Source organism: Sceloporus occidentalis, unplaced genomic scaffold (assembly GCF_023333645.1).
Source record: "Sceloporus occidentalis isolate IW3139 unplaced genomic scaffold, rSceOcc1.0.p SCAF_14, whole genome shotgun sequence".
Taxonomy (NCBI): domain Eukaryota; kingdom Metazoa; phylum Chordata; class Lepidosauria; order Squamata; family Phrynosomatidae; genus Sceloporus; species Sceloporus occidentalis.
In genome coordinates this window covers 1497381-1524760 of record NW_028316994.1, presented here as the reverse complement: position 1 = coordinate 1524760, position 27380 = coordinate 1497381, and the positions used below count along the sequence as shown (strand labels likewise).

At 44.6% G+C, this 27380-nt stretch overlaps 1 protein-coding gene and 1 pseudogene across 9 annotated transcripts; one reads left to right on the top strand and one right to left on the bottom strand.

Moving 5' to 3' along the window:
* Positions 1-2333: 2333 nt before the first annotated feature.
* Positions 2334-22388, top strand: LOC149303480 (putative N-acetyltransferase 14). 9 transcript variants are annotated; one of them, XM_089481065.1, is made up of 4 exons: positions 2334-2423; positions 5624-9152; positions 18297-18388; positions 19997-22388. In XM_089481065.1, exons 2-4 carry the CDS (start codon positions 5639-5641, stop codon positions 20537-20539), a joined length of 4149 nt encoding a protein of 1382 aa, XP_089337191.1. In that variant the 5' UTR covers positions 2334-2423; positions 5624-5638; the 3' UTR covers positions 20540-22388. The 9 variants fall into 9 exon arrangements, with proteins under 9 accessions (XP_089337191.1, XP_089337183.1, XP_089337186.1 ...); XM_089481057.1 differs by lacking the exons at positions 2334-2423; positions 5624-9152 and adding an exon at positions 15410-15540 and having other exon boundaries at positions 18284-18388; XM_089481060.1 differs by lacking the exons at positions 2334-2423; positions 5624-9152 and adding an exon at positions 15616-16073 and having other exon boundaries at positions 18284-18388.
* Positions 22389-26761: 4373 nt separating this feature from the next.
* On the bottom strand, positions 26762-26917 carry LOC149303479 (U2 spliceosomal RNA; annotated as a pseudogene).
* Positions 26918-27380: the final 463 nt, after the last annotated feature.

Genomic DNA, 27380 nt, shown 5'->3' with positions numbered 1-27380 from the left:
ATGAAAAAGCAAACAGTAGTCAGAGGGCCTCAGGAGGTGGCCCTTCACTGGAGGCATTTAAACCAATGTAATATTGTTCCTATAAGCTTGTGGTTGGATTAGACAACCTCCAAGATGCTCAGCCACTAGGTAGCCTTGGGCGAGTCACACTCTCTCAACCTCAGGGGAAGGCAAGGGCAACCCCTCCTCTGACTTGCCAAGAAAACTCTATGATAACGGTTGCCTTATGGTCACCATAAGTCAGAAACAACTTGAAGGCACACAACAACAACAACAACAACAACAACAACAACAGATGCCTTCACTTAAAATCCTGCAAGGCAACAAATACACTGAATACTAGCCTAATTGGGAGAGGAGGAGTAAGGGACAGTTTGTTTTCCCACTTGGAATATACAAGTGTGGGGTCATAGCAGCATGCCTTCATTTCACACGGCTTTTTAAAAAGCCATTTTTTTCAGACCTGCTATGCTCTTTTCTTCTCACATTTGTCTCTGATTGCTAGACTCTTTCAAGGCTGGAGCATGACAGAAATTCATGTTAAATAAATTAATTTCAACTAGATGTTTTAAAGTAGATTTTTAAAAATAATATTGATGATACCGCCCTAATCCAAATTTGTCCTTTCTGTCTTGTGTTTGAGTGTGAACCCTCTCCACTCCCTTTTCTACCCATTGCCACTTCTCCCATCACTTGTCCACCATTTGTCCCATGAAGAAGTGACAATTTGTTGAAATTTGCATGGAAAACACAAGTACATTGGACTCTTGATATCCACTGAGGTTTACTTCCAGCATGCCAAAATCCATGGATGCTCAAGTCCCAATGGTCCAAAATACACTGCAGAAATAATCCAGTTTGAGACCACTTTACTTGCCCTGGCTCATTCTGGGAGCTGTAGTTTTGTGAGACATTTAGCTTTTTCTGTCAGAAGGTTCTGGTGCCACAATAAACTACACTTCCCAAGATTCTCTAGCACTGAGCCAGGGCAGTTAAAGCAGTCTCAAACTTGATTATACATTTGTGGCTTTGACCTTTGTGGCTTTGATTATTCACTGATTTTATTAATATGGTTTTTCTAGGAATATCTAGGTCCTCCAGTGCAACTCTATGGTCAATTTTAATCAAAAGTCACACTGAATCTCTCTAGAGATTCCTAGAGAGAACACTCCACTGGCATCTCTAGCTTCTTGAGTACAATTCTATGGTTAATGTCTGGCAGATGTTGACCACAGAGTTGCACTGGAGGACCTAGAGATTCCTAGAGAGGTGTTCTCAGTATTTGTGGTTTTTCCACATTCATGGGGTCCTGTGCCCAGTGAATGTGGAGGGATGAGTGTAATTCTGTAGTGTGTTTTGGACCAGTGATGTAGTAAAATGGTGTTCCTTATATAAAATGATAAAATTTTTCTGGTTTATGGATAGTTAAATCCGTGGATGTAGAATCTGTGGATGCCACGTTCGACAGATGAACCCAATGATAGCCGATTTACCACTCTTCTTTGAGGCAATAACACTTTGGAGTTTATCACACTGAGGCTAATTTCAGCATTAAAGGGAGAGTAAAGCACATTTAAAGCATCCCACAAATAAAGTGAAAATGGCGAGTAATTGTGCAAATAGAGTGACATTGGAAATGCATTGTCACTGGTATCCCAAAAGTAAAAAGGATGCGTGTTAATGCTTTTTTGTGACCACTTTAATGGTGGGTTTTGTGCGATGTGGTGTGAAATTGTTACACGTAATTAAACGTTTTCTCTGGGATATTAACGGGATAAACTCCTGATCTCCTTCATGTGATAAAGATAATGCTCCTCAGCGATGGATGTGGGTAACCCAAGCTGCATCCGCACAGAAGAAATAATCCAGTTTCACACTGCTTTAATGGCCATGGCTCAATGCTATGGAATTCTGGGAATTGTGAGACATCGAGCTTTTCCTGTCAGCAGGAAAGCGGGGGGGGGGGGGGGTGTCACAAACTACAATTCCCAGGATTCCACAGCACTGAGCCATGGCAGGTAAAGTGATGTCAAACTGGATTATTTCTGCTGTTGAGAACACAAAACAATAAAATTCTTTCTCCAAACTCCTATTATTGTTGTTGTTGTTATTGTTATCATTATCATTATATTTTGGGCTCAATTTTAGAGGGGGTCACGTGACACCAGGGCAAGATGGCGGCAGCCGCACTCAAACTACAACTCCCAGGATGCTCCGGGCGGCCAATGGCAGAAGGGCGAAGGGGCGGGGCGAGCTCGGCGGCGCGGGCGGTTAGTGTGAGCGAGATAAAGGTTGGGTGTCTCGCGCCGGTGCCTGCTGGGAGGGAGGAGCGGGGGCCCCTCCCCCCGCGAGCCCCGCTGCCCCCCTCCCCTTCACCCTCCGCTGCAGCGAAGCGCGCGCGGAGGGAGAAAAAAAACCGCCAGGTGAGAAGGCAAAGAATCCCTCAGAAACAGAAAAAGAGGGGGAGGGGGAAGGGCGGAAGAAAAGACGTCGCGAGGCCGAAGGGGGAGGGGCAGAGCAGCTCGGCTCCTTAAAGGGGAAGACGCGCTCTTAAAGGGGATGCCGCAGGGGTCTGTACTTTTTGTCCTCCGACAGAATATCCTCCTGAATAGTGATGGGTGGCCAATTTATCGTTTTAAAAGGAAGCATAGATCCCATCCACATTGCAGAAATAACCCGGTTTGGCATCGCTTTTAACTCGGGCCCCACAACAAACTCCAACTCCCAGAATTCCATAGCCTTGAGTCAGAAAAGAGTTAAAAGCGGTGCCAAACCGGGTTATCTTTCCAGTGTGGATGCAGTCAACATTGTGTGCAACTACACCCTAGATTGAAAGCAGTTTGGCATAACATCAGGTGCTATAGCTCCATTCTGTGGAATGGTGGGATTTGTAGTTTTGCCAGGCCTTTAGCCTTCTCTGCCAAAGGGTGCTGGGGCCTCACCAAACTACAGATCCCAGCATTCTGTAGGATGGCAGAGCCACAGCAGTTAAAGTGGTGTCAAACTCCATTATTTGTACATTATAGATCAGTGGTTCCCAAACTTTGGCCTTCAAGCTGTTTTGGACTTCAACTCCCAGCAGTCCCTGCCAGCTTGGCCAACAGTCAGGAATTCTGGGAGCTGAAGTCCAACCCCCCCCCCCCCCCCCGGAAGGCCAGTGTGCACCCATTGTGTCTGCAGCCTTATCTCTGAAGTGTCCATTGGTGCAAGCTGGCTCAAAGGGAAAGCGCTACCTTGGTTCAGTGTCTCTTATCCTTCGGACTTTAAGCTGCATATCTTTTATACAGAGCTTGAAAAAAAGATATTTTGGGGTGGTATAACTCCCAGAATCCACCAGCCAGTATGGTCATAGTCATGCAGTTGTAGTCTAAGGAGTTTATCACACTGGGGCTGATTTGGGCATTAAAGAGAGATTAAAGCGCATTTAAAGCATCCCACAAATGAAGCGGAAATGAGGAGTAATTGTGCGAATGATTATCACGCGCAGTTGCACAAATAAAGTGATATCGGAAATGCTTCTTTGTGACCACTTTATTGGTGGGTTTTGTGTGGCGTTGTGTGACACTGTTACGCCTAATTATGCAATTTCCCCAGGATATTCCCAGGATAAACTTCCGATCTCCTTAGTGTGATAAATTCCATAAAAAGTTGTTTTCCCAGTGTCTTCAGAGAGAGAGAAAGAGAATTGTTCTTAAAGCATCAAGCTGCAAACATGTTGGTTCTGGGTCCCTGATGGATGCAACGAATCATTTGAACATACTGTATATTTATTAGAGTGGCTAACAATACAAAAATCCTTAAATATCACAGCATGTTGTTGTTGTGTTGTAAAGGGACAGCAGCTCTCCCTGCTGCATAAAGGATCTTTTCAGTTAGGGATGGGGGTACAGGAAAACTAGATTGTTTCTTATTTGCTGATCCTTAACTGGCAGAGAGATAGCCTTCCTTGCAGGTAAAGGTGGGTGTCTGTGTGTTGAGTTTCAGCCTCTATTCTTGCTGAAGGAACAGAGAGAATAGATAGACTTCAGACCTGCTGGATTTGTTTTGGTATTTACCATTCCTCTGGGAACCGACGCTCTTCAAAAAGCTTACAATTAGACAGCAGTGATTTATTTGGATGATTTAGAGTACCACCAGAACAAAACTGAGCTCACAGTCAGTCCAAACAAAAGTCTGCTCATGGTTAATCCAGCCTCATTTCAGAAGAATATTTAGATGATAATAATAATAATATAGTTTATTTGTAACCCGCTTTTCCAAAATTTGATCAAAGCGGCGAACAATTATGTATAAAAACATTCCAATAAAATCAATTAAAAACAGCATTAAAAACAGCATAATAATAATAACAACAAAAAGGCCAGATAGAAGGGGAAGTCAATATATACATTCCAGGGTTAGATAGTTTTAATATAGTGTCAAAACATATATGAACTTGTTTATGAAGTCAAAGTTCCACAACGTGTTCACTGTCTCTTGAACTAATACATAATAGTATTGAGAGCCAATGTGGTGTATTGATTTGAGCACTGGACTGTGACTCTGGAGATCAGGGTTCAGTTCTCTATTTGGATGTGAAAACCCACTGGGTGACCTTGGGCGAGTCACACAATCTCAGTCATGGAAAACTCTGTGATAGGATCGCCTAAGGGTCATCATAAGTCAGAAATGACTTGAAGGCACACAACAAAAAGAGATTCCACCTAAACATTAGGAGGACCTGCCTGACAGTAAGGGCTGTTCGACAGTGGAACGCACTCCCTCAGAGTGTAGTGGAGTCTCCATCCTTGGAGGTCTTTAAGCAGAGGCTGGATAGCCATCTGTTGGGGATGTTTTGAATTAGATTTCCTGCATGGCAGGGGTTGGACTGGATGGCCCTTGCGGTCTCTTCCTACTCTACGATTCTATGATTCTAACAACAAAGGTAGTAGGGTGTCACTGTACTGTCATAGAGACATTCTCCTATCTTGCTCTTTCTGCTTTTTAAAAGTTTTCATAGGTAAGGATACTACATTCCTAAAACAGTGTGATTCCTCAGTGCTAGTGGACAGATTGTTAGAAAAGTAGTGTTCAGTCAGTTGGATAACAGCCTACATTGGGGATCAGGGCACCTAGATCTTTACAGCTTTGAGTTATGCTGAGCTAAGTTAAAAAGAGCCAGTGTGGTATAGTGGTTTGAGCATTGGACTATGACTCTGGAGATCAGAGACTTTGGGCAAGTCACATTCTCTCAACCCTAGAGGATGGCAATGGCAGACCCCTCTGAAGAACCCCATGATAGAGTTGCTATAAATAGGAAACGACTTTAAGGCACACAATAACAGCAACAGCAAATTTAAAGAGTGGTGTACCTAAGCCACTGGATTGCAAGTTGTACAGTTACATCTTGCCCTGTACATAATGTGAAAATTGGGGAATTACTCTTTTTTAAAAAAGCAGCTTGTCAGCCATTTTTTTTAAAAAAGGGGTTAGCTTTTAGAATTTGTCCTGCCTTCCCATGTGAAAGCAAGGTGCTATGTATAGATTTCAACATCTAGAAACAAATGGTTGAAATGGCAGTGTGAGGTTCAGATCTGTGAAGGTTGTGATCAGAGGACACACTCACATTTTTTGTTTCTGGCAGGTGAAATCTGGTGCAATGGTGGGAGCTCAGCAGCTAGAGATGCAGGCCGCAGCAGTGCCGGCAGCAGCCCCAGCCGGCGCAGGCCCTGGTGGTAGCAGTGGAGATCACCAGTATGAGTGCCTGGAATGTGGGAAGGTGTTTAAATGGTCATCGCGGCTCATCCACCACCAGCGGACTCACACGGGCGAGCGCCCTTACAAATGTTCAGAGTGCCCCAAGGCCTTCAAAGGGTCCTCAGCATTGCTATACCACCAACGAGGACACACGGGGGAGCGACCGTACAAGTGCGGTGAATGTGGAAAGGCATTCAAACGATCCTCCTTGCTTCAGATTCATCAGAGCGTGCATACGGGCCTTCGGGCTTTCAAATGCGCGCAGTGTGGCCTCTCTTTCAAGTGGTCCTCTCATTACCAGTATCACCTGCGCCAACACACGGGGGAACGGCCCTACCCCTGCCCAGCCTGTGACAAGGCCTTCAAGAACTCCTCCAGTCTGCGGCGGCACCGCCACACGCATACAGGTGAGCGTCCCTATGTCTGCCCCATCTGTGGCAAGGCCTTCACGCAGTCCACCAATCTCCGACAGCACCAGAGGGTACACACGGGCGAGAGGCCCTACCGATGCCAGGACTGTGGAAAAGCCTTCACTCATTCGTCTAACTTGGCACTGCACTGCCGATCAGCTCATGCTGCCCGCCCTGCCCATACATGTGTCATCTGTGGCAAGTCCTTTGCATCAGACACTTATCTGCAGCGTCACCTGGAGACTCATGCTGATGTTGCACCCCCAGCACAGCTCTTCCTGGAGGAACCAACCACCACTGTAGAGATGCTTTTTCGATGCAACATCTGTCATCTTACCTTCCCTCTGGAGGAGCAGCTGCTGAGCCATCAGGAAAGTCATTTGGTTCCAGTGGACCCTTTGCCTCTACCACCACTGTCGCCGCCACCACCGTCGCTGCCACCACCAGTGCTACCACCAGTGCTAGAATCTGTGCAAGAAGAGGCGGCCCCTGTGGTGTCCCCCACACCCTCACTAGCTTGCTCTGTGTGTGGTAAGACTTTCAAGAGTGCAGCAGGCTTAGCGCGGCACCAGCAGAGCCAGCACTCTTCAGACCGAACGTATACCTGCATGGTGTGTGAGCGCTCTTTCCCAGCATTGGCTAGCCTCTTAGGCCACCAACGATCTCATCCCCCTGCTGAGCAGCGGCTAGAGGAAGCTGAGGTGACATGTCCAGCACAGGCTGAGCCGGTGCCCACGGCCACTGCGACACCGCCCCCACCCCCGGAGCGGCCCTATGTTTGTGGGGAGTGTGGGAAGGCCTTCAAGGGCTCGTCGGGGCTGCGCTACCATTTGCGTGACCACACAGGAGAGCGTCCCTATGCTTGTGGCGAGTGTGGGAAGGCCTTCAAGCGCTCGTCTCTGCTGCGCATCCACCAGCGAGTTCACACGGGGCTGCGGGCTTTCACCTGTCCCACCTGTGGGATGGCATTTAAGTGGGCCTCTCATTACCAATACCACTTACGCCAGCATACCGGTGAACGCCCCTACGCTTGCCAGGATTGTGGGAAAGCCTTTAAGAACACTTCATGCCTTCGCCGGCACCAGCAACTGCACACAGGTGAACGTCCTTTTGCCTGCCAGACCTGTGGCAAGGCCTTCACCCAGACATCTAACCTCCGGCAGCACCAGCGGGTGCACACAGGTGAAAGACCATACTGTTGCCGGGATTGTGGGAAGGCCTTCACCCACTCCTCCAATCTGGCATTGCACAGACGCACCCATTCACGAGAGCGTCCCTTCAAGTGCCCTGTTTGCTCCAAAGCCTTCGTCATGGCTGCTTACTTACAGCGCCACTTGCGTACTCATAGCAGCACTGAGGTGGCTAGTCTCCCAGCGGCTGCCTCCCCCACTGCTACCCAGGAGGTACAAATCATGCCCAACATGCAGGCCACTCTGAATGTGGAGTTAAGTAGCAACCCAGCCCCAGCTGGTCCTTCCAATACTCAGACGTTCCTTCTAGTGCAGACAGCACAGGGCTTGCAACTTATCCCCAGTGTACAACAGCAACAGTCCCCACCACCTCCACCACTCCAGAATTCACCTCCCAAACTCATACTGCTGCCCAGTCCCCAGGTGGTGTCAACGACACCTACTGCTCCTGCCACCTTTACCCTCTTGCCAAGTACTCCCACCACCTCTGCCAAATCTGCCCTGCCCCGTCAAAACAAGGGCAAGAAATCTGTGCCGCTGCCTTCTCTGCCACCACCGGTGTCTAGGAATCAGAATATCATTCTTGTGCCCAGTAGCACTGGGCCCAGACTACAACCTCTTCCTAATGTGCAAATCCAGAAGACACCAGGGTTGCAGGCTAGTGGGCAGAGTGTTATTGTACTCCAAAGCTTACCAGAACAGCAAGCGAGCACACTTCAGATCCAAACCATGACAACCACTCCCCCAGCAGGCACCCTCCAGATTCAAACACTGCCGCAACCCCAGTCGCTCCAGGGCCTTCCTGTTACTCATGCAAGTGGCACTTTGCAAATCCAAGCCATGCCTGCTCCTCAGCAGACTAGCACAATCCAAATCCAGGCAATCCCACGTGCCCAACAACCTGGCTTTGTGCAAATCCAAAACCTTCCCCTCCCTGCAAGTACTGTCCACATCCAAAATTTGCCCACTTCTCAGCCAGCAAGCACACTGCAGATCCAAAGTCTGTCCACTTGTCCTCCAGCTGGCACAGTACAGTTCCAGACAGTTCAGTCTTCCCCAAAAGTGAACACTGTACAATTTCAGGCTGTGCCATCCTCCCAGCAGGTAGGGGCATTGCAACTTCAAACCCTCCAGCCTTCCCAGCAGTTGAGCTCCCTTCAGATCCAGACCATGTCATCTCCCCAGCCAGCCAACACTCTGCAGATCCAGAATCTGTCCCCTTCAAATCAGTCTGCAAATGACATTGAAATCCAGGGTCTTTCACCTTCCCAGCAATTAGATGGTACCATTCAGATCCAAAGCCTGGTATCTTCCCAAGAAGAGCAGCAGCTGCAGCCTTCAGAGGAGATGGACAACACCCAGCTCCAGACTCTGGGCCCACCTCAGGAGATGAGCGAGGTGGGGACTGCTCTGTCCAGCTCTCATGAGCTGACTGAGGTGGACCTCCAGCAAGGACCTACCATGGAGGAAGAAAGCCAGAATCTAATTGTAGTGCAGAACTCTCCAGGAGAGGAGCTGTTAGGGCCTGGGACTGAGGTGGAGAGCCTTGAGGGTGTACAGGACATGCACTTTGAAACACTGCAGACTGAGGAAGGGGTTCAAAATGTGTTGGTGTTAAGGGGTGCAGGTGGTGAGCAGACTCGGCTGTGTGTTCAGGAAGTGGAAAACATCCAGACAGTGCAAGAACTGTCTGGCCTCCAGCTGCAAGGTCCTGAGGGTAGCTCAGGGTCTGGGCAGAACCTTTTGATCATTCGCAGCACTCAGGGAGAACAGACTCTTCAGGTGTTAGAGAGTGTTCCCACACTGCAGGTGAGCAGCCCGGACAGCACACAACCTGCTCTTGACAATAACAGCACCTCTCAAATGGTGCAGCTTCTGCAGAGCCCAGTGACACCCCAAGGCCTGCCCTCCATTCAGATTGTGCAGACAGTACCTAGCATGCAGCTTGTTCACACCTTCTGAAAGCAGGTGTGTCCCTGCACTTTGTGCTGGTGCATCAGCCGGGACTCAGTCGTGCTTTTCCAAACAAATGGGGGTGGGGGAGGGCTACCTGTTGGTTGCTAGAATTTGGTTGTTTGTGCTCCGGGTGGATTCTGTCTGGGCAGCATCAAGACTCCGGGATGAGTTTGCCATCTCTGCCAGTGAGCTCAGCTTTGGTTCCTCACAATGAAGTCTTTCTCAGTGTGACCGCAAAGCATGATCATAGGTCTTCCCTTTCTGCTCATGGGTCTGCTGTTGCTTCTTACTGCCCCTGCAGCCACTGTGATCCCCCATGCCCAAGCATTTATATGCCCTATATTGCATGAAAGAAAGGGATAGCCAAATAAGCCCTCTATTCTGTCCCATATACACCCCGTTCTCCTCTTCTGCTTGATATATTTTGTTTTGTCAAGATCCAGATATATGTGCAGACTGATGATTAAGACTATGTGTGGCAGCCAAGGCTGCTCTTTTCTTGTCACATAAAACAGGGAGGGTGATTAGTGGTTAACAACTGCACCTCTGGCTTCTTTCTCACTTTCTTTCCATGCTACAACATTGGACCAGAATACCCTGAAGCATTATGTAGTTACGTAAGCTCCTTTTGTGTAACACAACAGTGGGTCAGGTTTTTTGGGTCTTCCATTGGTTCTGGATGCTTTGGGAGGCAGCCTTGTGAAATTGCCACAGGCTGCATTTCCCAGGCATATGTTCTTTTCCACTTAGCCCCTTCTTGTCTCCTGTTCCCCATTCCACCCGTCCCTCACGGTCACCATATGCAGAACCACTTTTCTGAGTGGAGCCCAGTTCCTGGTGCTAACATACACAAGAGGGCCACAGACATTTCTGCCCTAGAATAAAAATAAAAGTTTGCTTTTGAAGCACCATTGCCTTTCTTTTAGTCAATTTCTTGAATGCCTCACACACAGGCTGGGTTCACATCTCTAATAATACATGGGTTTCTATTCTGAGGCGTTATTGAATCAATTATATCGGTTTGTTACTACTTTAGCAGTCATGACTCTTAGGAATCCAGAGATTTGTTGTTCAGTGAAATACATAAAATTCTCTGCAAGAAAGCACTAGTGAATTCTGCTGAACTCAGGCCATTTTTGGATACCTGGTGAACTGCAGTGCAGGTGAGTACATTAGGGCAGTACTTTCCAAGCTATCTAAGGGGGGCAGCAATTATTTTTTTCACCAGTGTGCCAGGAGTGCATAGTTTATTTGGGCCCATTGGCTGCAATTGTTTATAGTCAGCCCTCCTTATCCCCGTCTTTTTTATTCACAGATTCAAGCATCTGTGGCTTTAAAAGTATAAATTCCAAGTAGCAAACCTTTATTTTCCATTTTATATAAGGGACACCATGTTTGATCAGTTGATCGTAATAAATAAAATGAATATAAGGGACACCATTTTGCTCTACCTTTGTATTTAGTGGGACTGGAGCATCCACAAATTTTGTTATCCACGGGGGATCCTGGAACCAAACCCCAGCAGATAACAAGGTCCCACTGTATTTTGTTACTGGAAATCTTTGGTCTCTCCAGAGACCATTAGGTGATGACTTGCAATGACTGGTTCTGATCCCAGTCTTGGGACTACCATTTTGAGTAACATTGCATTAGAGCATTCTAGCATACCTTTAGAACAGGTGTAGATATACACAGTACCAGCCATAGTTCTTTGGTGTTTTGGAAACAGGATGTACAGTCCCCAAGGAGTAGTGATATAAGAATGTGCAAAGGTATTTTATACCTGATCCATTTAGCCCAATATTGCTTAAACTGATCAGCAGTCACTCTCCAGGATTTCCCTCCCCCCCCCCCCCCCCCCCAGTTATACCTAGAAAACTCTCAACCATTGAGTTAATCAAATGTAAAACGGTGTCTGAAAAGATAGCTACTTGTACTCTACATTGCAAGTAAAAACCTCTAAGGTACTACAAATAATGGTTCTATCAAAATACTTCTGGTGCGGTTTTAGCTTAATCCTCCCACCAGGTGGCTGTCCAACTTAGATTGATTTGGACTTCCAAAACATGAATCTTCAGAAGGACCAAAATAAAATATAGCCATGTGGTTTATTAGCAAAATATCACTATTAAAAGGCAAGTTACAGGACTCTTATCAGGGTGAGCACAGAGATCTTCCACATCCCCTGAAGTGAAATCCCGTGTCAGAACACCTCAAATGTTCTACCGATTTGGAGATTCCATGTTTGAATTTAACTCAGATTCTGTAGGTCCACCATTTAGCTGGGATGACTTGGGGACTGCACTTTCTTTTTCTATACCCAGCCTGATGAAGCTTGCTTTTAATTATGTTTTAGTGATCTAAGATATCCTGAGGGAGAGAGGGCCATGTCCACCTTGCAGCTATCAACAGTAACTCCTCATGTGCTAATCTGGATGGATAAGCATGTAGGCCTGATATGCCTGAAAACAAAAGGAACGTTTGACCTTTTATATGTTTTTTGCCTATTGCACTCACCAGCCCCATCCAGCAAAGACAATGGTAAAGGGCTGGGAACTGAACTATCTAACAGACCAAAGGTACTCTGGCCTGAAATCCTTCTTGCAATATTCTTTCTTTGTAAATAGAATCCTTAACATACCCCTCCCAGCAACATCCCCCAAGCATTTCCAGAAGCATGGGGTGTAAAGACCGGAAAACTATGTTAATCCCCAACACTGAGTTACTGGTTTTAAGCTCCTCAATTCATGGAGCATTTCCAGATTTGGTTATTATGTTAATAGGTGGATACTGTGGACAGCCAAAAAGAATAGATCACATGTGAACTCTCCCTGGAAGCCAAGATGATCAAACTGAGGCTGTCGTACTCTGGCCACATCATGAGAATGACTCATTAGAAAATATAAAAATACAGTGGGACCTTAGTATCCATGGGGGATCCGTTCTGGACCCACCCACAGATAACAAAACCCATGGGACCTCATGTCTTGATGTCCCCAATGGTGGTGTGTGCACGGAGCTGTGCTGCCATTAGCAACAGCCAGCCCCCGTTGCCCCAAATGGTGGTATGTGTACGTGGCCATGCCACCATGGGGACCATGAGTGGCTTGCCATCTGCAGATGCTGAAAAAAGTAGACTTCACTGTACTAGGAAGATAGAAGGCAGCAGCAAGAGAGGAAGACTGCATGCCAGATGGATGGACTCAATTAGGGAGGTCACGGGGAAGAACCTGCAGGGCCCAAGCAGAAAGGCTGAGAATAGGAGGTCCTGGAGATGTCTCATTCGTGGGGTTGCCATGAGTTGAGTCAACTTGAAAGCACTTGACAACAATAAACCTTGAATAAACAAAACATTTTAAACTTTCTAGAGACTTTTCTGTGTCATTCACACGTACTTTTTTGCACAGAGACATTCACATCTGTGAATCAATTCAAATTGATTCACCATTCCTCCTATGTTTTAAGGCAGAGAATCTCCCCATGGCATTTAAATCTGGTTTGAAGTTCCATTCGCCACAGTTCCGGATCAAAATGGAGGCACCTCCATTTCCTGAATGGTGACTGTGTGATCTGAATCGATGCGATAGTGCATTCACACTATCGGAGATGCAACTCATTGCAGTCCTTAAAGAACAACTAAGGGATCCGGTGCCAAATGCAATGATTTAAATGTTTTTTTTGGTGCTCCTCCCTGCAAACTGTCCTGAGTACAATTGGTGCAAGTCTGAACGACAGGGAAATAACTTGTTTTCCAAACCAGATTATTTCGTAGTGTGAATGAGCCCCAAGACTTCTTGCAAATTGTTTTCAGGGATGGGTTTTATTTTCACCAATGTCCAGTTTTCTTATTAGTTCCATTTTAGTGGCTAAACTTTCAGACCTGTGCTTTTTTTAACATTGCGGGCAGTGATGGTGGTGAGGCCAGCTTATCCACTCTCCCTGTCCTGGGAGGCAGGGAAGTTCGAGACTTCGGCAATGAGACATCTTCTAGCCCCCCCTTTTCTGTTTTGCTGTTCATGGATACTCAGGGATTCTGGAAGCAGGTGCCATTTGCCTTGCTTGTTGCAGGCAGGCAGATATAGCAACAGTGGGATGAGCTAGAGTAGAATTCCATTCTTTTCCACCTCAAGAGTTATTGCATTGTTTACTAAAGACATGCTGCAGCAACCCAAGACTCAAAATCTATATTTCTTGCCCTCCTTCACCTTCCTTCCATTGTTAATGCTGCTCAAAAACATCTGATAGACAGAGGCTGAGGAAAAGGGGGCAGGCATAAAACCGCTTTATGAAAAGGAGCTCGTTTGTTAGAGGATTTGTTAACTGAGGTATACTTGTGTTGTAATTATATAACTTCCCATGTTCCCCTTGTAAAGTGCAAGAACTGGAATGGGAAAATATGGTGGGAGTCTGTATTCTTCATTTCCCTTGGCTCAAGTAAAGTCTGATGGACACCCTTCAATTTACATTCTTTCCAGACTTAAGAACACAACCTAGTAATTCAGGTTTTCCTGTTCTTTTCTGTGCTTATTCCTCTTTTTCCCCCAGCACTGGTTACCATGCCCCACGCCACAGCTGGAAACTTATTTTAATCCCAATAGTTGAAATGGAAGCTTGTCTCAGGGCTTAGGTTAGATGTTTTAGTGGGGTTTGTGGTTTCTGGCAGATTGGTTTTAGAGCCAATGGTCGAGTCAGAAAGAAAGATAGCATAAAGACTACTATCCATTAAGTGATGGATATTTGTTTGTTTGTTTGTTTGTTTCTTAATGGATCTGGGTGGAAAATAGACTTGCTATTTACTTACTTTTCTGATAACTGTCTTCTGAAGTCAAAAACTGGGCAGGCTATTACTTTTTCTGGCTATTAAAAATATTTCTTCTTTTTATGTCCCTTATTATTATTATTATTATTATTATTATTATTATTATTATTTATAAAGCGCTGTAAGTTTACATAGCGCTGTACAATTAAGTTAAAATAACAAAAATAGAAATAGAAACCTGCCATAGGCAGGTTCTACAAAAAATTAAAACAGTAAGCTATAACAACACAGGTTAAAATAATCATGAACTAACAATCGTGTAATGTCTGAACTATTATGAAGTATCGGCCACTCATCCAACAGAAAGCTAGGAGAAAACACATCTATAGGAACAAAATTCAAACCTGGCTTTGTGATCTGCAGAACCAACTTTCCTATGTTAAGCATGTGTTATGGCAGAGAAAGGGAAGATCTTACAGATATTGTAGATAGACATGTTAGTCTGTAATATCAGTATGCAGTATGTAGCACCTTTGAAACTGAGTGAAAGATGTTGCAGCATAAGCTTTTCTAAACTTGGTTTACTTCCTCAGATGTATATAGGAAACTAATGAACAGATGTGTGGAGTGCTTGGGTACCAGTTCACTCCATGCATCTGAGGAAATAGACCACATCTACAAAAGCTTATTCTACTTCTTTGGCATGGTCCCAAAGATGCTATAAGATCCCTTTGCAGTCTCACAGATATGAACAAGATGGGGCAAGATCCAGATCTAACACATTGCAGAAATAATCCAGTTTTAGACTGCTTCAACTGCCCTGTCTCAGTGCTAGGGAATCCTGGGAATTTTAGTGTATTGTAGCACCTCTGTCAGAACTCTGAGAGAGAAGGCTAAATCTCTCACAAAACTACAGTTCCCAGAATTCCGTGGCATTGAGCCAGGGCAACTAAAGCGGTCTCAAATTGGATTATTTCTGCACTGTGTTTTGGAGCATGGTAGCTGTTTCTTGTGTATTACCTTTTTGCACGTCAAATTTCCACATAGTAGTTTTTAAAATGTAAAGGTGAGCCGTTTGATACATTCACTACCTGGTTCTGACCACAGGAGGGTGCATTCAGACTATATAGATACAATGCAACACTTAAGATGGTTTAAAATGTTTAAATCATTTTGCAGTGATTTACAATTTTCCAAGTTTAATGAACATAGCAAAACCCATTACGGGTACCAGGGAAGTAGCCAAGGGGGGGGGGTTCTTGGGGTCCGGACCCCCCCTTCCATTAGAAAAATGAATGGTGTGTGCTGCTGCACTGCCACACCCAAGCCTCATTATAATGGTGACACTTAGTCTGGACCCCCCCTTCCTAAAATCCTGGCTACGTCCCTGCGGGTACTAATGTGGCATAGTTTTTCCCCCCTAAATATTTCAAGCCACATGGAACTTGTTTCAGAGCAGCGTCCAAATGGATATAAAACAGGTTCACAGGTAGGGTAGCACAGCCTGACATCTTGCAGTTTTCAGATAAGGGGAAAGAGAAGGCCAATGTTTATGCATCTGTGGTTAACCTCTGCCAGATGATGACCACAGAATTGTACTGGAGGGCCGACAAATGCCTAGAAAGGTGTTATCTTTAGGAATTTCTAGGCTCTCTAGTGCAACTTCATTGCACCGTAGAGTTCTGCTGGAGGACTTAGAGATTCCCAGAGAGAAAATATTAATCAAATCCGTGAATAATCAAATCCGCAAAAGTCAAAACTGCAAACGTGGAGGAACAACTGTATTTAAATTTCTAGCCATCTTTAGGTCAAAGGCTTAGAGACTGCAACCTACTGAAGCCAGGAATGTTGAACTGCCTAAGAATAAAGTTCCCTTGCAATAAAAGTAAATCCCTTCATTTCTATCCTCTTAAATTTCTCCAGATAATTGGAAAAGTGCATGCCAGTTCTGAAAGATGCTTCCGATAAGGAGATCGAGGATTATCAGCAGCAGCTCTCTCATCTTTAGCAGTTCCCCAACAGGTAGATATCAACAGGTGAAGCTTTTCCCTGATCTCCTGTCTCAATGCCCCTGCATTGCTTCATCAGCAAGCCTCAGGACCCTCACCACAGAGAAGTTTAGAGCTAAGCAGTGCAAAAGAGATGGTGCCCACCTACTTTATGGTCTCCCTTCTCTCAGTCTAACCAGATATCCTAACTTTCTGGTCTAATACTAGGAACTGGGGCTCTTCAGAATATGACAAAGGAGGGCAGGGCAATGCAAAATGTAGGGCATGACCAAATAAAAGTTAAAACATTCAAATTATTATTACTATTACTATTATTATTTGTACCCCGCCTCTCTGTGCAACACAACCAGGGTGACTTTGTATGAAGTATGAGTATGTGTATATGTATATAAGAGTATATGAAATACACTCATCCCTCGATACTTGTGGCTTTGATTATTCGTGGATTTGATTAATATGTTCTCTCTAGGAATATCTAGGTCCTACAGGGCAACTCTATGGTCAACTTTTAACTAAAAGTTGCACTGAAAGACCTAGAGATTCCTAGAGAGAACACTCCATTAGCCATTTGTAGCTCCTCCAATGCAATTCTATGGTCAGTGTCTGTTGGACGTTGACCACAGAGTTGCACTGGAGGACATAGAGATTCCTAGAGAGGTGTCCTCTCAGGTAAAAACATGGTGGTTTTTGTTATTGGCGGTTTTTCCATATTCATGGGGGTCTTGTGCCCTTAACCCTAGTGATTACAAAGGGACAAGGATATGTGTCCAAAACACACTGCAGAAATAATCCAGTTTGAGACTGCTTTAACTGCTCTGGCTCAGTGATAGGGAATTCTGGGAATTGTAGTCTATTGAGGCACCAGAGCTCTCTGACAGAGAAGGCTAAATGTCTCACAAAACTACTGTTCCCAGTTTTGCGCTGAGCCAGGGTCCTTATACTGGATTATTTCTGCAGTGTGCTTTGGGCCTTAGCCATGCTTAAAATGGAGGACATTTTGAAGCCCCTCCCGGACAGAAGGCTGAAATGTAGGCCTTGTCCTGGAAAAGGAGGACAGCTGGCCAACATGCATTTTCTACCATAAAAGGAAATGAGTGACAACAAGGGACAATGGGTGGGTTTCGGGCCTGGGTCAACTACTACAGCTCAGGCTTCTGGCAACCCTGTAGGCCTCGTTTCGCCCCCTTAGCAACAGTTGCTATGGGAGAGGAAGGCTGAAGGAGGCAGAACCAAGGCGCATGCGCAAATGAGCATAATCACACACTGGCTGCACAGAGAGAAAGCTTGGAGCGAGGGGTCAACGTTCTGTCCCCCTCCCTTTTTTTCTTGTTTTGGGAGGCGGGGCTGTTCGAGAGACTGGGACATTCCATGTTGCTCTGGAGGGGTGGCTGCTGCAGGTACTTTCTGCAGGCTGGGTGAGTCCATTGAGTCTGGAAGGGGGGGATTGTGATGGGGTCTGATTCCTGGACTATATTGGGCGCTTCTATTTTTGCCCAGGGTTTAAAATAGCAGAATGGGTAACATTTTGTCTTCTCAGTTCATTGCAGAATGGAGTTTGTTTTAAGGACTGTCCCTTAAATTATTATTATTATTATTATTATTCTCAGGGGGTGGGGAGGTTACCATTTTAATGAGCATTATGGCTGAAAACCACCCCTATTTGGGGCTATTTTTGTGCAAAGGGAGCAGTGTGGGAGTGACCCCCATTGGAAATGAGCAGATCAGATGGCCTTTAAATAAACGGTATTTAAGGATTTAATGAAATCAATTACAGGTTAAGCCTCCCTTTTCTCAAATGCTTGGGACCAGAAGTCTTTGGGATTTGGGGATTTGTTTGGTTTGTTTTCCATTTTTATTTTGGAACACAATAAACTACAACTCCCAGGATTCCCTAGCACTGACCCAGGGCAGTTAAAGTGGCCTCAAACTGGATTACTTCTTGCAGTGTGTTTTGGACATTACCTCCATTTTACTGTACATAAAGCTGGTGTTTCTCAAATCGTGTTAGCTTTCTCCCCCAAACGCCTTCGGGCTCAAAGAGGAATGATTGTTCTGTGCTCCCTCCAAAGAAGTTCTTTCCTCATCCTGCCAGAGGTTTCCTGGTCATTGGAACTGGTTGAGCTTTGACAGATTGTACCTGCTATTGGGAGGCTTGCTCCTTTTCCTTCCCAGAGTCTCATCACTGACTAAATCAACCAACATCTGAGTTTTCTTTCCTTGCAGGTGCCATCTTTGTTTGCTGCCAGCATGCCTACCCTTGAACCTGAGCAACTGGCCATCAGGGAAATGAGAGAGGAGGAAGCACCAATGGTTTTGGAACTTCTGAAGGTGAGGTGGATTTGAAGAGAATTGTCCCAGCTACATCTCTGCTTTGCTTTCCAGAGCCTTCTGGACTGTAAGTCCCAGCAGCCCTGGCCAGCACAGCCAGCAGTGAGGAACAGTTCCACAACTGCTGGATGTCCAGCTGCTTCCTACCTCTGTTTGCTGGAAATGATAGTTTGGTAGTTTCAGAGAAGGTTTGCCATTGCTTTTCATTGAGGCTGAGAGCATGTGACTTGCCCAAGGTCACCCAGTGAGTTTCATGGCTGAGCAGGAAACTGAACCCTGTTCTCTAAACTCATACCAGTGATGGTAAACCTATGGCACATGTGCCAGAGGTGGCACTCAGAGCCCTCTCTATGGGCACATGTGCCATCGTCCCAGCACACAGTTTGCCAGAGTTTGTTACTAGAAAGCTAGAGGGACATGGCACTTTGCAATAAATAAGTGGGTTTTCGGTTGCAGTTTGGGCACTCGGCCTCAAAAAGGTTCACTATCACCAGTGCCCAAAACCTTATGCCATGCTGGCTCTCAGGAAGGATAGTAATGAATAGGAATAATTCATTTAGAGCAGTGGGTTGTCAACATCTTCACTAGAATTTACAAATAAGCTTTTAAAGAAGAACATTGATGAGCAGATATTAGCAGGCGATTGCACTAATTGTGTGAAACTTTACAGATAACCCTGCTTTAAAAGACACAAGAGCAGGCTGGGTCATTTTTTTCTGGTCTAATACTAGGAACTGGGGCTTTTCAGAAGATGATTAAGAATTCCTTAAAGAGACTGTTAACCTTTCTTAAAAGACAGTGCAGTGTGCATTTCAGTAGCCATTTGGCCTAAACCCAATTGTTAGTCCCAATTAGAGTAGACCCACTGAATCATTGGGAACTTGGTAAGTTAACCGTTGTGTTGTACATCAGTTGAACCTAACAATTGGTTTTAGACCTTTGTGCTCAAACGGAAATTATGTATGTATTTGTGAGTGCATGAGTGTATATGTGCACAGAGGGAGAGATAGGGGAGAGGCTACTTTTATAGCATCATGCAGCACTTCAGGCAGGTCTGTTGTAGATTCCAAAATGATGCAGATATTTTACTTACAGTTACTATATTTTAAGGGACTTTAGCAAGAAGAGAAACAACTGGTCATCAAGAATAGGACAACAAACCCTGGTGTTAACTTCTACTTTAGTTACACATCCAGAAGCAAGCTTTGTAAGTAAGAGAGTAATTCAGCTTACTGGAATAAGCAATCAAGGCTCCCAGTTCCAAAACACTTACATTAGAGCTTCCTATTTTCAACAGAACAGCCAAGTAATGAGATTTCTACCACAGAGATGTGAGAAAGAGTGGCTCTCCCTATCTGCATCATGGTCTTGCCAAACAGATGATGGCCTTCAGGGATGTTAGCATTCTCTGTTTTTTTCTTAATGACATGCAAATTGTTGCAAAAGCTGTAAACTTTCTTTCCTTGAAGGCTTGTAAGAGAAAGAATGGGGACCAAGCTTATGTACAGGAGTATAGCCTTAAGTGTAGCAAATTCTGCTTCAGATTATTGCGTGCTTCCCAGCTCCATGATCCATACTTCATATGCCTTCTCATTTCTGTCCCACCAGGATGGATTCAAGGACACTGAGAACCGCTTGATACTGTATGTGCTTACCCGACCACTGGCCTTGCTGCTGATGGCGGTGGTGAGCAGTGGCCTGCGTTTCTTCCTGAACTCTTTTGTGGTGGCCCTCGTCCTGCCGGTGCTGCTCACTGTAGTGGCTCTGAAACTTCTGCTGTGGCGCTCCCCTGATCTGAGACACTTGTATGCTTATTACAGTGCAGGCCAGCGTGGACTCTGGGTGGCTGTGTATGACGAAGATGATGTTTGTGGCTGTGTGGCCCTGGAGCCCCATGGCGAGGAACTGCACACTGCTGAGCTCAAGCGCCTGGCTGTCAACCGTTGGTACCGGCGCTCTGGAGTGGGGCGCCACCTCCTCAGTTTCCTGGAACAGCAGGCTAAAGCTCAGGGCTTCAGTTTTCTAGTGGCCCAGGTCTCAGTTGTTACCAAGGCAGCAATTGGGCTCTTTGAAAGTTCTGGATACAGTGTGAGTGGTGGGCGCCAGTGGCTAGGTTACACTGTTCAGCAGGAGTTCAGAAAGGAGCTTTAGTAGCTATATTTGCTACTTAACCACCTGCTGCCAAGTTTAGGGAGCCAGGCGGAATAGCATGTGGGGTTTTTGAGTCATTTTGATCCCTAAAAGGAAAGGTGTAGAGCTCCCCAAACCAGCTGTGGTGAAAGAAGTGATTGTCAAGCCCCAAACAGGGTAGTCCTTGGCAGAACAAGGTGGCTCTTTCCAACCGCAAAAGGAAGGTTCTGTCAGATAACTGGGGTAAATGATTGTTACAGTTTACTGAGCCTGGCAGGGCATTCAGACTTTGTGTTATTTTGGGATTTAAGTTCCAGATTTTGAACTCAGTTTGAGGAACATGGAGAACCAGTTTCCTGTTCTCCAATTCATGCCTTGTGCCACACAAAAGCTGTGTGTAATTTGTATGAAGCACATCGAATTTTTACACTAAGATAACCTCTAATTCAGGAGTTCTGGGTAAATTATGCAAAAGGAGCACATTGGAAGTTCAGTATTTATTTTATTTATATCACGCCATTGGTGTGTGTTCCACTTTAGAGGATGAGAGGGCCTTGTCCCAAAAACCTAGCAATCTAAAATTAAGTTTCATTTTACTAACTATGCTCAAGTTATCTTTACCCACAGAAGGAAAGGAAGAAAGCTAAGACTTTCAAAGGCCTGTTACAGACTGCCAAAATAAAGCTGCTTCGGGTCTCTTTGGAGGTATGCTATTTAAATGATGCATGGGTCCTAAGAGTCCGGAGGTCGCGCCAAAGCCACACTCCATTCCTAAGCACTGGAGTGTAGCTTTGGTGCAGCTTCCGGATTCTTAGGGTGCATGCATCATTTAAACAGCATACCTCCAAAGAGACCCGAAGCAGCTTTATTTTGGCAGTCTGTAACAGGCCAATATGTTTAACTGTCCAGCAATTGCCACCGCCCTATTTTTCTATTATTCCGATAGTCCAGCAAGCATCCCTCAAAGGGATTCTATAGCCCCTTGGGTGAGTTTTCTAGATATATCAGGCAATGGTGGCTGGTGGCTTCCATGTTAGGAGGCCAGTGAATCTGCTCTGGGTTTTAGCCCTGATTTTAAACTAAAATATAGAACTTTTACCCAAAATAGGTTCAGCACTTGGATAGCTCCATCAAAATCCAGACTCACATCCTCCCTGTGACAAGAGAGTCACAAGCTACCACTGGTGCCGGAGACGGATGGATAAAGAACAGCAGTATATAAGGGCCCTTGTTTCAGGGAGCACATTTCTAGGTATATTTCTGCAGAAGTTCTGCACTTTTCATTGAAACCTACTCCCTTGTGAATGAGTTTAGGAAAGAGTCAGTTTCCTCAGATTGGGTGGTATTTAGATTTGAATAGGTAAGATTAGCCACCTTGAACCCTATTTGGGGAGAAAGATGGGATATAAATCAAATAAATAAATAAAGTTGATGTTGCTGGTCTATTTTAGTGCTACACTGAAAAGCGTGTCAGTGCTTTTTGTGGGATGTGCAAATGTCCTGAAGCAGGACTGGTATAAAAAACAACAACAAAGTTGAACACATTCCAGGCCATCACAGGTTTTACAGTTGCTTTATAAAAGGACTGAAGTAGAAACCAGTTTAAATTTCCCATGTGAAACTTCTTCCTTTGAGATGTGGTATTTCAAAGGTCCAGGCTGTTTCATGTTGTATTTAGGGTTTCAGATGTATTCCAGATCTATCTATTTGAAGCAAAGAACAGGAGGTGTCTCGTCACAACTTTATTTCTTAGATTCTAGTCCCCCACTTCAAAACACCATATTGAGACAATTTAGATTGTGTTCTTAGAGATTATGTTCTGCTGTTTACAAATGCATGCATGTGTATTTATTTCGTATATAAACTAATTCTTAACAAATGCTTTTGTTCAGATACTTGAGTTTTTGTGGTATTTGGGAGAGGTGCACTAAGAAGAAAAGTAAGAAAGTGATTAGAGGTCTGCTTCCTTTCAAGAGATGTTTATCGTGTAGCCCTTACCCCTTCCTGTGGTTGCTTTGAAGACAATGGGGAGACATGCAGCTAGGACAACTGAGATCATCCGAAGAATGGCAGTCAGGGATAGGGTTAAGCAGGCCGCTCCTCCTGTCTTTTCTTAGTCAAAGGAACCAATGGGATTTTGTTACACTCCTTTGAGTAAGGCATCATTCAACCCAGTTGGCAAAGTGAAAAACAGCAAAGACTTCTTTCCCTGCCGTTTTTTTATAGCTGTCAAATTAGGTGATTGCCAACGCAAGGTTGCAGAGCTGTGTCACTGCACATAGTCTAGCTGGGTTTGTGGTGTCTATATGTGGCTCACAGGGTACTCTGTGGTCTGCATGCAGTGCAACAAATCTGGAGGACTGCATGATTCCTACCCCTGCTACATAAACAGATCTAATGAAATGCTTGGGCTTCCAGGTAAGAGGGAGTGTCTTTACATTGTGGAAGCCCTGTCAATGGAACATGGGATACTGGATTTTAGGGATGAAAGAACCATTTTGCCCGCTCTGCACCAGTGCCCGCAATGACAGAAAGTTACTTACTTTCACAGGAGGGAATGGTAACCACTCACTAATATGAAAAGCAAGCAGGTACATCTGAGGACCCCACTGGATTAGGCTGCAAACTGACTCAGGTGAGTCTAGAAGCAAGGGTCTGGTTTAGCAGCCTGATGCCCTCCAGATGTGCTGCACTATAACTCTCATTGTCCTCAGCCAATGGCCACCAGTCCAGTCCATTTCACACTGTACAATATAGAAATATGAAATCTTGGGATTTGCAGTTTAGGGAAGGCTAGATTTAGAGGGTACTGGTGCCTCACCAAACTATAAACCCCAGGATTTTGTAGGATGTTGTGATGGTAGTTTAAGTGGATTCATACTGCTATAACTGTGTAGTGTGACCGGTCCTCTGAAAGGAACTAGCCTCAGGAAGCATGGCATATTGCAAGTGGAACCTACACCCCCAGTGTTGCAGTTTGGAAGGCCTCCTGGTTAACCACCCTACCAACATACTTGGCGTTCTGTAGTTATTAAACTTACTCAGTTCTTACTGATATCTATCTATCTATCTCCTTTAGGGCTGAAGGGCGGGGTATAAATACTGTAAATATATATATAGAGCAGTGATGGTGAACCTATGGCACGCGTGGCAGAGGTGGCACTCAGAGCCCTCTCTGCGGGCACACATGCTGTCACTCTAGCACAGAGTTTGCCAGAGTTGCTTACTAGAAAGCCAGAGGGATGTGGCACTTTGCAATAAATAAGTGGGGTCTGGGTTGTAGTTTGGGCACTCAGTCTGTAAAAGGTTCACCATCACTGATATAGAGAGAGAAGGGGGGGGGGGAGGGAGAAAGGGAGGTTTAAGGGTTGTACACTTAGGGTCCCCCCCCCCAGGACTTTTTTGTTGGTGCAGACCTTGCTGATATTTCCCTCTGGTTTTCCAGCAGCTTCATTGTGGCATCATAATAACAGTAATTTAATATCAGAGTTGCTATTTGTATATATTTGGACAACTGTACCACGCCCTAAGTATCCCTGTTTCTGCCCTTTATGTTATGCAGCACTCCATCCAAACCACCAGGCTTTATAGCACTGACATGACTTGTAATAGGGATAAATAAAGGCCAGGATTGCTGCTACCAAAGTCTGGTTTTTCACATTCTTCAGGTCACTTGCTTACACAGTCAGACCCAGACCTAGCACAGAATTGTCGCTTAAAGGAATAATAAGAAGTGGGTTCAGAGGGAGAGCCAAACTAGGTGAAATAGAGAGTTCCATGACACAACCAGGGACTGCTGTGATTTTGAAAATAAAACTTTAAAAGGGGTGGTGGTGAAGGAGGATTTGCTTTAGAAACATTCCAGAACATGAGTGCTTATTATTTTACCTAGCACTGTTATGTGAAGTTAAATCCCCCCTACTTATTTACCTGAAGCGGGAAGAAAACCTGAAGCTCTATCAGGAAAAATACATAGGCATCACATCTGTAGTAGTGTTGTAGTGTTTCAAGTGGTAGAATGGCACAGGTTAACCTACCCAAATGCGATTATACTGTTCTGAAGTTTCTCACCCCTCACAGCTGTTGTTAATGTTTTTAAAGCTGCAGAGAACCCTCTTTGGGGATCTCTTCTCCTGTGTCACTTCTATTTTTGTCCTCAGGGCCACCATGGGAAGAATTAGGTAAAACATGGGCCTCTCAGGGTTTTTTCAGTGGGGTGGAGGAGCAGAAAGTATGTGCTTAATTTGTCACAGAGTTATTACTCCCATGGCGATGAAATCTGTATGTATGTTAATATACAGAGAGTGGATACTAAAGATGTGTGTGAGTTACAAGTAAGGTGCTGTTGATGTTCCATGAAGAAAAGAATGTACAATGGGTCCACACAAGGATGACTTGAAGAGGATGTCAAGGCATTAGAATGCCATTTCATAAATAAATAAAATTTAGAACATTTAAATGGTTTAAAGTGCATATTTTAATCAAATAATTTTGCAGGCCTGAACATTTAGTTGCACTTTGTACAAAATTATTTGGAGGTGCTGCAAACTGAAATCTGAAAAATTAGTAACTGACTAAATGGGATGAACAGTATTTTGCTTATGTGTAACCTAAGCTGAAACTTCTGAAAAGTTATCAAGGGTAGTCCCATCTAGGGCTCAGTTCAGAAGTCTAGCTTCACAGTATTTTGAATAACAAAAGTGTCGGTACTCAAGAATTGATAGAAGGAACCCAGCAGCTATTTCCACAAGTCCAAACTGTAGGACTTTGGCTATGAATACTCATTAGTTCATGGAAAGTCTCTGTACATTTCTGCTCTGGGAATATAAACTGGAGGATGGCTTGCAAATTGCATTAGTAGAAATAAAAACTATACCAAAAAACAAACAAAACCCCCCTCTACCTGTCCTTTTAAAAAAAAAGCAGGATCCCAGCCTAAGTTGAATAAATTGCTGAACATGCACACACATATATATAATAGAAATAATTAAAAACCTGAGCAAGTTGTCTCTGTTAGTCTGTACTTTAGTGGCCACACATTCAACCATCCTCCAAAGTAGCCAGCCAATGTTCTAAATTAGATTCAAATGTTTAGCTGTATACCGCTGAGTTGCTATGGTTATTAGTTATTGTGCCAAAAAGCTTGGAACTGGCTCAGCAACAACAACAAAAAAACCCTGCTGTGCAGGTGTTTGGACAAAGAAAATGTCTCACAAAATAGAAGGCAACCAGCATTGGATACTCTAGGCTGGCACAAGATTACGTAACTCTGTGGTTGAATAAGGCCTGTCTTCAGGTGTTTCCCCTCCCACCTGGCTCCCTGCACAATTCCACCTGGACCTAGTTATTGCTCTTCTCTTTTCCAAATGCAAAACTGACCAGCTGCTTCTCTGTTCCCAGGCCGTCCTGGCTGGGATGAAGGCTGTGACTCATATTTCCTGTGACGCTTTCCCTATGGATGGATTTGGCTTGCTGCTTAGCAGAGCTACCAGCAAGCATCAGCCTACATTTTTATCTCCATGTGGGTGTAACACTGAAAAGAAGGAAATGCAACATATAATGAAGTGTACAATCCTCAACAGATCGTGGCCACAGCATGAAGCATCCTGTCCCAATTACTCCCATTCATGCTCATTTGTATCCCACCCTTCCTACCAGAATCTTGGGCCTGGGAGGAGTCATCACACTTTCCTCCTGTGCTGGATTACTGTTGGGGAACTGGGATGGAAGGATTGGCCCAAAAACAAAATGTAGTTGTTACACTGGAAATCTGACAATCCATGTAAAAGGAAAGTATTCTACATTTAACTGTATTCTTCCTCCACTATTTCAGTGAAAATGGCATACCCTCCAAAATTTCACGGATGGAAACTGGGAGATGCGTGGCCAAGAAACAGAGCTAGGAGAAACTGCAGTAGTTTTCTTTTGCCTACTGGGAAGGGCAAGGAGCAAGGAATAGAGCTAGGGGTGGAAAACCTGTGTTACCTCCCAGACGTTGTACATTCCATTTCACAGATGAAAATGGGGTGTTTATCTACACAATTATAATATTCCTCATTCCTGTCTATTAGAATGTGATCCTGCAGGGAGTTCAGGGATTTGGGGAGGGAGGCGAAAAACACCTTAAACTTCAGAGAAAAAGGCTTTGTGGTTTTTACCAGCATCTACATGAGGATGCACATTTTTGAACGCGTGGCTGCATTTTTGTCAGAGAGAGGGAGAATAGCTGCAAATATGCACAAATGAAGACAAACTTTGGTGTGAATGTGTGAAAATCCACAGCAATTTGCACAATACATCTACGTGTAGTCTAGCCCCAGGACACACAATACCAGAATGTGGTCAAGATGACAGAAGTTGTTACTACACTTGATCTTAGCCAAAAGGCCGAGAAGCGATTGTTAAAAGTTGTAGTTATTTTTTTTATTTTTATTTTTAAAAATTTTATTAGATTAAAAAAAAATACATACTAATGCATACACATACAAAAACATATAATACACAGCACATAGAACATAAAAAAAACATACAAGCATCTAAATCACAAACATAACTGCATATCTAACAGTTCTCTCCTATCTCTCTTCCTCCTATCCTATCAACTCTACCCTTAGATATCTACTTACAAATAACATGACATCTAACAGACAGGTTGACTTCCTAACTACCAGACATACTCTTGTTGATCATATTTGTCTATCAATTATTCAGTGTTCAAAAAGTTGTGGTTATTAAAAGAGTAGCCTGGAACTGATCCTGAGAAACAGACTAAGCACATAAGACTAGGTGGAAAGTTCTACTCGGTTGAAAGTTGAAGTTAATGCATGAGAGGGAGGATGAGGAGAGGTATGGAAAATGAGAT

Bases quoted from the DNA above. Each gene is read 5' to 3' on its own strand.
- LOC149303480 (XM_089481065.1), top strand. From the start codon at position 5,639: ATGGTGGGAGCTCAGCAGCTAGAGATGCAGGCCGCAGCAGTGCCGGCA. The intron at 9,153-18,296 runs GCCCGGACAGCA...TGCCATCTTTGT, and splicing joins TCCCACACTGCAGGTGAGCA to TTGCTGCCAGCATGCCTACC. The intron at 18,389-19,996 runs GTGAGGTGGATT...CTGTCCCACCAG, and splicing joins TGGTTTTGGAACTTCTGAAG to GATGGATTCAAGGACACTGA.